The 10980-nt window shown below is 44.6% G+C and overlaps 1 protein-coding gene across 1 annotated transcript; it reads left to right on the forward strand.

Moving 5' to 3' along the window:
* The first annotated feature begins 189 nt into the window (after positions 1–189).
* Positions 190–2229, forward strand: Rpl22l1 (ribosomal protein L22 like 1). The gene is made up of 4 exons (XM_075950827.1): positions 190–258; positions 1323–1415; positions 1561–1682; positions 2006–2229. The coding sequence occupies exons 1-4, from the start codon at positions 250–252 to the stop codon at positions 2148–2150; spliced, it is 369 nt and encodes a 122-aa protein (XP_075806942.1). The 5' UTR covers positions 190–249; the 3' UTR covers positions 2151–2229.
* The last annotated feature ends 8751 nt before the right edge of the window (positions 2230–10980 follow it).

Below are 10980 nucleotides of genomic sequence, written 5' to 3' on the forward strand. Positions count from 1 at the left end.
CTCTGGCTTGTAAATTTGGGAAGCCCGTGGCCAAGAGCAGAGGAACCAGTTTAACGACCGCTGCCCGCTAGATGGCGCAGGAGGGAGCCCAACGCCACGCCTCCGTTTCCTAGGTGACTGAAAAAGCACGCCAGCCCACATCCGGTTCCGAGTTGCAGACGGCTTGCGCGCTCTGCGTATGACGTCACACGTCCCTATAAAAGCGTGCGCGCACCGGCGGCTCGTTCCTTCCCACGGCCGCGGGACAATATGGCGCCGGTGAGTGTACGCGCGTGCGGTCCTTTTAACATAAACTAGGTAGCTTCTGCGTCCAGCGAACAGGAGGAAGCACCTCAGTAGGAAGACCGTGGACCGTAGCGTCGCCCCGGGATCTCTACCGATGAGGTAGAACGCGGGGCTTCGGAAGCTTTCGTGGGTGCCATGCGGCCTGGCGGAGCTGGGCGGGCCGCCGGTAGTTTACCCAGGCGATGGCTCGCGAGGTCGGTCTCAGGGCCTCCTGATTTCTCCCTGGCTCCTGGTGACCTGTCGCCGCGGTTACGTGGCCCGTCCGCCGGTGCATATGTTAAAGTCGGGACCTTAGCGATACGAGAAGCGTGGTTTAAACCTTTTTGGGAAGCAATTTTAACAAGATGTTTTGGGTTGTTGAGTGCCTTAAACCCACCGGGATTACCTGTTCGTTCCACGGCCGTGAGTAAATCGAGGCCCATCACGATTGGTTCAAGTGCTAGTTCCGGGTTTGTGATAAGTGGAGGGTGGGGAATGTCCTCGGGGCGCACACTTAAAAACCTGTGGGGTGTTCCTGACCCTCCCCTGGGGAGGCATGCTGGGATTTGGAGGCCAGACCAAACACAACTCCCAGGCCAGGGGACTGGGATGGATGCCAGGGCCTGGGGTGACGCTCCCAATTTAACATTACAGGGAACAGTTGGCAAAGCTACCTCAGGAGGAAGACTTACTAATTTGAGTCGTTTGGGTGGATCTGTTTGAACGAATTGGAGCAAAGCATAGGGAAACGCATTTCTCTGTGTATGCAGGCTTAAATTTAGACAGAAGCAGGTAGTATTTTGAATTGAAGTTGTTAATTACAGTACGAAACAGTTCTTTGAAAAAAAGCAAATAATCTCCCTATGTGTTCTAACATTGCTTTCCATTGGTGAGGCGTGTAATGGCAAAATGGAAAGTTTTTATTGGTTAATAAGTGTTCCCTTTCCATGCAGTACAGCCTCCTTTAGGTATTCAGTGGTATTTCTTTGTATTTTTCTTGGAAATGTGCTGTGTAAGCTGAGTGCCTTGCATTGACGCCATCATAATTGTGCTTGTAGCAGAAAGACAAGAAGCCTAAGAAGTCGACCTGGAGGTTCCATTTGGACCTCACTCATCCGGTGGAAGATGGAATTTTTGATTCTGGAAACTTCGTAAGTGTCTCTCTTTCTGTGACTTTATGCTTGGCGTTTAAATGTCGTGCCTGGTATTAACCTGAACTGTGCTCCTAGGGTGCCTTCCCTAGTGACCGTCTAGGGTTCCCTTCCCTAGTTGTGCACTTTTTCTCTTTGTGAACAGGAACAGTTTCTCCGGGAGAAGGTTAAAGTCAATGGGAAAACTGGAAATCTTGGAAATGTTGTTCACATTGAACGCTTGAAGAATAAAATCACAGTTGTTTCTGAGAAACAGTTCTCTAAAAGGTTAGTTCTTGTGTTTTAAATTATATATTTTAATGGAATGTATAAAATGTAACATTTTAATCCGTTAAGGTGTTTGTACATTAGAGACAGGGTGAGGAGGCTGTTATTGCTGTTCTCCCTGCTGGTTTCAAAGAAAAATGGTATAGTGTAGGTAGAGGGACAGCGGATTTCATGGGATGTAAACAGTACATGGGGTTGAGCAACTGCTCTTGTCCTTATCTCTTAGAAATAAAGGACTAGTGGATTTGGGGAGACATATGTGGCAGTGTGCACCTCCATAGTAGGAATTATATATCTAAATGAAGTCATGGTTTGTCTCCAAGGTATCTGAAATATCTTACAAAAAAATACCTTAAGAAGAATAATCTCCGTGACTGGCTTCGTGTGGTTGCATCTGACAAGGAGACCTACGAACTTCGCTATTTCCAGATTAGTCAGGATGAAGATGGCTCAGAGTCTGAAGATTAGATGGCCTTTGTATGCTTTAAAGAAAAACTAAAATTGGACTTTTTCGGCAAATAAAAACCATTGCACTCTTAAAAACAAATGGGTTTGTAAGTGTACTGGTTGTCTAGAAAATGTGTGATTGAGTAACCCGATCCTTGTCTGGAGAATGCTCTTAATCTGAGTGGATTCTGTGCTGGTTGCCTAAGACGTCTAGCTGGGTGCCACAATTGAGTCTTGACCACCTAACTTCTGATTGTCCTTCTAGGAAGTAGACTTGATGGGCCCTCAATCCTGGTAAAATGGAAGATGGGGCAGAAGAAAGTGTCTTACACAACCTGCCTGGTCTTTCAGTATTCTGGTGCTTCTGTGGGGCTTTGGCATAAGGAGCATTACCAAATGTCTTCCATTCTGCTTTGTAGATTGGAATGGTTGGCAAGTGCTTGCCTGTTTCCCTGAACTTACCCTAGTGTGGCAAGACTTGGGACTTCTCTTGGCTTTGGGTCCTATTTCTGCTTTCCACAAGAGGGTAGTAAATAGCATGCTTCTCTCTGTTGGCACTGGGCAAATAGAAACTTCCTAGCTTTCACTTGCAAAATAATTCAGTGCTAGAAAGGAACTTTGTAGATTTAGTCAGGTAAGACCGTAAAAACTTGCATCTGCCTTAAACAGGAAGGCAATATGGGGCAAGAGGTAGTCCAGACGAGTGGAATAATGCTTGGAATTGTTCCAGGGTGTTGGGATCTGATGGGGTCAAGGTGAGTGCATGCAGAGGCCCAGTGTAGTGTTTTGTAGAAATGATAGTCAACAGATTTCCAGAAAGCAAGTATAACGAAACAGTGATGTACTATACAATAATTTACCTTGCATCTTTTGGAGGGTAGGCAGGGTCTGAATTCTGCTTCATAGCCCATATATGGTAGAAGATAGTAGGTTTCATAAGGAAACCTAATCAGGAGTCTCTACCCACTTCAGTGTTGCCCTGGGAAGTGTTTCAGTTCAGGTTGAAATGAGTGTGGGGTGCTTTAGTTATGAGCAGGAAGTAAGATAATGACTGGAGATAAGAACACTTTGGGGATTGTAGGTAAAGATAGCGAACATTCACAGAATGGCATGGTGGGTCAGTCCTGTATGTAACCAGTGCTTCCAGAAGTGGAAGCAGGAGGATCAAACCTTCAGGGTCATCTTTTTGGCTTCAGAGTGAGGCAAGACTGGGCTACATCAGACCCTATCTCAAACAACAAGAAATTGTAGAATGCAGACAGGATACCATTTCCTCCATGCCTTCCCTACAAGGAACTTGGAAATAATCTGGTAGTTACTATTTAAAAGCTTCCAAATTAATTTTATATTTAATAGGCACTAGGGCCCAGGTTATAAACTATGTTACAATAAGATAAGGACTAAGGAATTGCAGGTTTTTGTCTACTTAATTTTGTAGCTGCATGCTTGATAGTGTTTGAGACACTGCCTTAACCAGAAATTTCTACCTTCGTTAAGCTTATAGTCCAGTGTAGGAAGACAGAAAAGTAGTGGAGTGTGTTTCATGGCAGTATGCTTTGAAGAAGTAGACAGTGGGGGGAAGGGGTTGCTGTGGGAACAGGAAAGGCTTCCTGGGAAAGCCCTTGCAGTAGTGTCCTAATGGAGATGGCTGCATCCAATCAAGTAGCCATCTGGGGAAGAAGAGAACAGCCAAAGCCCTGATTCAGAATGCCCTTGCCTCCATCGAAACCTTTCTGACGTCAATAGAAAGCCTGCCTGGTGTGTAGAAAACTTGAGAAGTCACAGGAGCACCCGGGGTAGAGTGCTATACTAAAAGGTAACAATTCTATTTCACAGTTGGTAAGACTCAAAACTGAGGCAGCTTGGCTGTGTGTGAGGTTCAGCTAAGCCTTGCTTGGTCCTGTGTGGTCAGGCGTCATTACTGTGACAAAATACTAAAACATCTTGGAGGAAAGGTCCTAGCTCAGTGGCAGAGGCTTCAGGTCACTGGGGTCCATCGCTCAGGGCTGGTGACAGTGGTATGTGATGGAGCAAAGGCTGAGAGGAAAGCAACAGAGAAAGGTGCCCGTCAGACACCCCAGTGAGTTGACCCTACCTTCCACAATTCCTCCACCTCCCACAGTCAATTCAGAATCTGCCAGTGGATTAATCCACTGATGAAAGCAAAGCTCTCATGATCCAGCCGTTTCCTCCACTCAGGACATTGCGGTCAAGCCTTCTCTGAGCAATGTTTTTGGTGGGGACAGAGCCTTCAGTATATGACCCTTGGGGGGGGGGGGGAGAGCAAACTGGTAGTCACTTTGGGTATCAGTATGGCGATTTCTCAGAAAATTAGGAAAAAAACCTACCTCAAGACCCACTTTTGGGTATATACCCAAAGAATGTTCAATCATACCACAAGGACATGTGTTCAATTATGTTCATAGCAGCATTATTTGTAATAGCCAGTACTTGGAAACAACCTAAATGCCCCTTGACCAAAGAATGGATAAAGAAAATGTGGTAGCCGGGCGATGGTGGCGCACGCCTTTAATCCCAGTACTTGGGAGGCAGAGGCAGGCGGATCTCTGTGAGTTCGAGACCAGCCTGGTCTATAAGAGCTAGTTCCAGGACAGGCTCCAAAGCCACAGAGAAACCCTGTCTCGAAAAACCAAAAAAAAAAAAAAAGAAAATGTGGTACATTTACACAATGGAGTACTACACAGCGGGGTTGGGGGGTGGTAATAATGACATCTTGAATCTTACAGGCAAATAGATGGATCTAGAAACATATTGAGTGAGGTAACCCAGACTCAGAAAGACAAATATAATATGTACTTACTCATAAGTGGCTTTTAGACATAAAGAAAAACCAGCCTACAATTTACAACCCTTGAGAATGAAGACACAAAGAGGACCCTAAGAGAGACATACAAGGATCTAATCTACATAGGAAGTAGGAAAAGATAAGATCTCCTGAGTAAGCTGGGAGCGTGGGGACCATGGGAAACAATAGAAGAATATAGCTCAATAAGAGCAAAATCATAGTGCCTAAAAATTGAGTCCTTCAAACAACTATACCATTATCAAACTGGCATTGAATTAACAATAATTTTTATATTATTCATTGCCCAGTCAGTATTTAACTTTGCTCATATGTCTGGTAATATGTTAACTGTGTAACGGGGTTCATGGTTGTAATTACATGGTATCTCTTAAACCTTTAAAAACAGAGATTCCCACTCTCTCTATCAACCTCTGCCTCAAAAAAGGCAACCAAGATCTACGGAAATGAACAAAGCCAACAGCATCAGAGAAGATGATTAGGATAAACACGTTAGAGCAACTGACCTAGAAGATGATTAGGATATACACGTTAGAGCAGCTGACCTAGAAGATGATTAGGATATACACGTTAGAGCAGCTGACCTAGAAGATGATTAGGATATACACGTTAGAGCAGCTGACCTAGAAGATGATTAGGATATACACGTTAGAACAGCTGACCTAGAAGACAGTTTCCCCCACCTGACTGGAATCCAGGAAGGAAGAGAAAAGCTCAAAGTTGATACTTCCTGAGGAGAGTTCAGTGCTCTGGAGGCTAAAAAGAACAAGCCTACACACAAACAAAACACGTCCAGTAAGGACAGGAACTCAAGGACGCACTGACCTTAGCAGCAGGAACACCTGGCCCAGTCTTGCCAATCTCCAGGATTCATGCTCTTTGTAAGTTAAGAGTCTGGATCAGCTGGCATTTTACACACACGCAGAGAGAGAGAGACTTCTTGAAAATCCTTTTACTGAATTCCAAAGCTGCCTTCTTGAGGCCACTCCACCCCACAACTCTGCAGGATACACACACAGCTGAGCCTTAGACTTTCAGTGAACTAGCATGTGAGTTTATATATAGACACAGTGGATTCATCAACTCAGTCCTATTTCTTAAGAGCAAGAATATGGGGACTGAAGAGACAGATGACTTGTTAAGATATAAAATTAATAAGAGGAATGTCAACTGGAATACATTTAGAATTGAGGGCTTTCCTCTCTAGCCAATGTGACACATAATAAATAAGATTGGGGAAAAGTAAATTCTACGAAGAATATGGGTTTTTCTTATTTAACGAGACAGCTAGTTAGAGCAAGTTGGAGTTCCGGAGAGATGGATTGCAGCTGCAAAGTCCTCCCCTCTGACTCTATCTTCTGGTCTATCTGTTCGGTCTTGCCACTCTAACTCCTACCCCCCACAGAAGGACTGGTGAGATGACTCAGTAATAAAAGTAGTAATATTATTGAAGAGGACCAGAGTTCGATTCCCAGCACCCACGCAAAGCAGCTCCTGAACATGTACAAGTCCAGTTCCAAAGGACCCTATACCTCTGCCCTACGTAGGCACCAGTACTCATGACACATACCCAACCCAGCCAACATACAGAATTAAAAATAAAATGTATCTGAAACTATACAACTACTCCCAAACTACCTGGCAAAATAGCTCCAAACCCATGCTGGATCTGTGCTCCCCTCCCAGGAAGAAAAGAAGATGGACTGATTAAAAAACAAAACTCTTGGCGGATCTCTGTGAGTTCGAGGCCAGCCTGGTCTACAAGAGCTAGTTCTAGGACAGGAACCAAAAGCTACTGAGAAACCCTGTCTCGAAAAATCAAAAAAAAAAAAAAAAAAAAAAAACAACCTCTTGAGCAGGCTGCATATAACAGTAGATCAGAGTCTAAAAAAGGCAATTTGGTTGGAGGAGGGAGTTGTGTATGTTTTACTGTTTTTTTCTATTTGCAGGGGACACCACCCAACTCCCAAGTAAATCACACACAGAGGCTTATTCTTAGTTATGAATGCCCAGCCTTAGCTTGACTTGTTTCTTCCCAGCTTTTCTTAAATTATTCCAACTACTTTTTGCCTCTTGGCTTTTATCTTTCTCTGTTTCTGCATACCTTTCTTTACTTCTCTCTCTATGGCTTGCTGTGTAGCTGGGTGGCTGGCCCCTGATGTCCTCCTCTCCTTGTTCTCTTGCTCGCCCTCTTCCTACTTCTTCCTTCTATTTGTTCTTCCCACCTAGCCTTGCTTCTGCCCAGCTATTGGCTGTTCAACTCTTTATTAGGAACATCAGGTGTTCTAGACAGGCAAAGAGACAGCATCACAGAGTCACAAATACAGCATAAACAAAAGTCACACACTTTAAAATAATATTCCCCAACAGGAGGGAATTAGTTTGGGGTCATTCTGGGGAGCACACTGGCATAACAGATAAAAATCCTGAGGAGGACATCTGAGCATACGTTTGTTAAAATGACTTACACTGGGTGGTTGGGCAAAGGCTTCAGGTAATAGGGACTAACTCAGGTTAGGGAAGTCCTCTTATGGCTGGACATGGTATTAGTCAGGGCTCTCCGGAGGAACAGAACAACAGAATGAATACAGATCAGAAGGGGTCTCATTAGAATGGCTCACACAATATGGTTGGAGTAGCCCAACAATGGCTGTGTCCACCCCGGAGAGGTCAGAATTCAGTAGCTGCTCAGTAAAGGCTGAACATCTTCACCCTCCCAATCTCCTGGAGAGCTGCTGGTCTTTGGTCTCTGTTGGAAGCCCTGAGGAGCTGATTATTAGCAAATGAATCAGTAGAGACCCCAGGAGCGGGTGAACCTGCAGTGAGTACGGCTGGTAGGCATGAACAAGAAACTTCCATTTTTCTGTGTCCTTTTTATGTGCTGCCAGCAGAAGGTGCCCTCCACATTTAAACTGATCTCACTTTAAATAAGCTGATCAAACAACCCCTCACTGGAGTGGTAACACAGGTATCCTTCTGGTTCTACCCCTGTTGCAGCTCCTTTTATGGTCAAGAAGGGATGTGTTTTGTTACTTTTGTGCGTTTGTCAACACTCTTGACCGTGTGCGCGATGTGACTGTAATTGCTTTGTTTGTTACTGCCTTGCTGTTTCGCAGTTCAAGCAACTTTGTCTGCAGGGTGCGTTTTATGAGAAACTTTATGTTTAACAGAATACTCTGATGTATCTGTGAGTGCCAAGCTCAGTCCTACCTGCTTTTCTGTATCTCATGGCTAAGCTCCAATAAGTTGCAAATGACAGGAAGAAAAATAAAAAATAAACAACAACAAAACCAAACCTAATATTCGAAGAGTAAGTTCAGGTCTGAAATTCCCGTGGCTGGAGCAAGGTTAGGTCTGGAAGTAACCAATCAAGTTAGTCAGTTGATTGGTGGCGCCCTGGACTGAAGGCGGGAGGTATGAAGAAAGCCCTCCCCCACCATGTGTGAAGTGGGAGAGGAAGAGATTTCCCTAAGGCCATTCAGTTTCACTAAAACAAACAAACAAAAGCAAAAACCAACTGTGAATACTAAAATGTATATGAAAGTTTAAAGACCCATAACAGTGAAAACATTTTGAAGTAGTGTAGAATGGGAGACAGTATGCCTGATTTCAAGACTTGTCTTCCAAGCACACGAATCAAGACTGTGAAGTTAGTGAAGATGGTAAAGTTTAATGCTATGTGCAACGTTCAATATAGTATCCTATTTGTGTGCACTGTATGGATGTGGGTGGACACGTGTGTGTGCGAGTGCACTTATGTGTATGTACATGTGTGTGCATGCTTGTATGCGTGAGTGTGTCCATGTGTGTACGTGTGTGTGATGCTTGTATGCGTGAGTGCGTGCATGTGTGTACGTGTGTGTGCATGCTTGTATGCGTGAGTGTGTGCATGTATGTACGTGTGTGTGCATGCTTGTATGCGTGAGTGTGTGCATGTATGTACGTGCGTGTGCATGCTTGTATGCGTGAGTGTGTGCATGTATGTACATGTGTGTGATTCTTGTATGCGTGAGTGCGTGCATGTGTGTGTGCATGCTTGTATGCGTGAGTGTGTGCATGTATGTACATGTGTGTGTGCTTACATGTGTATATGTGCATGTGTGCTTGTGTGTGCACATGTGTATGTATGCACGTGTGTGCACGTGTGTGTGCGTGCTTACATGTGCGTGTGTGCGCACATGTGTAAGCATGTGTGCATGCTTGTATGTGTGCACGTGTGTGTGTGTGTGTGTACCTGTGTTTGTGTGCGGGTGTGCCTGTGGAGGACAGAGCTATCTCTGAGTGTTTTTCTCTGTTGCTCTCCACCTTAGTTTTTTTCTAAGATTTATCTATTTATTGTTTTTGTATGCATCTCTGTTGTCCGTATGTATGTGTGTACCTGGTGCCTGCAGAGACCAGAAGAGGGTATTGGATCCCCTGGAACTGGAGTTATAGACCACTGAGAGTTGCCATGTGGGTGCTGGCAACCAAACCTGGGTCTCTCGCAAGAACAGAAAATTCTCTAAACTGCTGGGCCATCTCCCCAACCCCTCCCCTTTTTACTTTTTGAGACAAGGTCTCTCACTGAATTTGGAGCTCACCCTTTCAGACTGACTGGCTCACCAGGGAGCTCCCCACGTGCCTGCCCTAATCTGACTGTCCCAGGTCCCCTCTCCTCTGTCCCTCCCACTTCCGTCCATCCTCCTTATCTCTCCCACTCCTTACCAGTACAGAGGCCCAGCCATTCACAGCCCAACCAGGCTTTAACATGGGTTCTGGGCGTCCAGATTCTGGCCCCACCTTGTGCCGTGAGCACTTTACTCACCGAGTCATCTCTCCAGCTCCCTCTGTCCTGTTTTCCACGGATCCATCTGTCTTAGTGTTTCATTGCGGTGAAGAGACAACTCTTATAAAGGTAAGCATTTAATTGGGACTGGCTTGCAGTTTAGAAGTTGAGTCCATTATCAGCTTGCTGGGATACATGACTACGTCCAAGCAGACTATAATGGTTACTCATGTGGAAATCAGTCACGGGCTTGTCTCAAAAGTATGTAATGGATGGACATGGTACACCTTTGTTTCTCATTAAAAATCTGCGCATATTTATTGAGTGCTTACTATAAGCCAAACATTGCATATATGCTCTATCCACACAGATCTCACACAAAAATACAACAGAACTTGACCGTGGGGTGGAGAAAGCAATGAGCCATAGGTGGAGATAAAATCGATTACAAATTTAGCTTCAAAGTTAAGAAATGAGGACAAAGTCTTATTTCTGACTTCATATCGCTGAGTTTGAGCTTTAAAATACAAATATTTTTCTCAGTGGGAAGTTTTAGGCACAGAAGGGCTGGATAGATGGCTCGGTTGTTAAGAGTACACACTGCTCTTGCAAACCTGGCTTTGGTTCCCAGACCCTATACCAAGAGTCTTATGGACCCAAGTGACCCCAGCTCCGGGGCATCTGATGCTCCTCACCTCACATACAAACCTGCCTGTGTGCCTACACCCACACACAGTCACATGGGCATAATTAAAAATAATAATCAGCTATTAAAAGTTCAAAGAAATGATGGGTAAGATCAGTACTGTGATTTAAGCTGGAGACTCCAACATCCTAGACCGCAAACCATTTACTGACAGAAAGCCCTGGTTTCCTCGATGTAAAATATGTGTGCTCTCTTGGCATTTGTTTTGGAACAATAGAACCACTCCAAGGAGAGTTCACACACTGTCCAAGCCCGGCAGCTCACTGATATCAGACGAGGGTACCCCTTTTTAAAAACTTTCTTAACTGGTTCCCAGACAGGGTATAGAACCCCAGATTTTGATCATCTCTAGTGTCCATTCCTTCTCTGAGTCTCGAAACCAGAAAGTTAAATTATTTACTTTCTGGTTTTCGTGTCTAGGTGAATGGGGACCTAGAGTGGGGTTGATGGTTATACACGACAGCAATATATTAATATCTCACAGTCCAACCCATGGGAAGAAACTCCTTTAAGAACGAGACTGGGTGTTCTGAATCCCAGATAAGCACGAGAAGGA

This window comes from Microtus pennsylvanicus, chromosome 16 (genome assembly GCF_037038515.1).
Source record: "Microtus pennsylvanicus isolate mMicPen1 chromosome 16, mMicPen1.hap1, whole genome shotgun sequence".
Lineage (NCBI taxonomy): Eukaryota > Metazoa > Chordata > Mammalia > Rodentia > Cricetidae > Microtus > Microtus pennsylvanicus.

Coding starts and splice junctions, on each gene's coding strand:
- Rpl22l1 (XM_075950827.1), top strand. Junction 1,416..1,560: donor TTTTTGATTCTGGAAACTTC/GTAAGTGTCTCT, acceptor CTTTGTGAACAG/GAACAGTTTCTCCGGGAGAA. Junction 1,683..2,005: donor GAGAAACAGTTCTCTAAAAG/GTTAGTTCTTGT, acceptor TTTGTCTCCAAG/GTATCTGAAATATCTTACAA.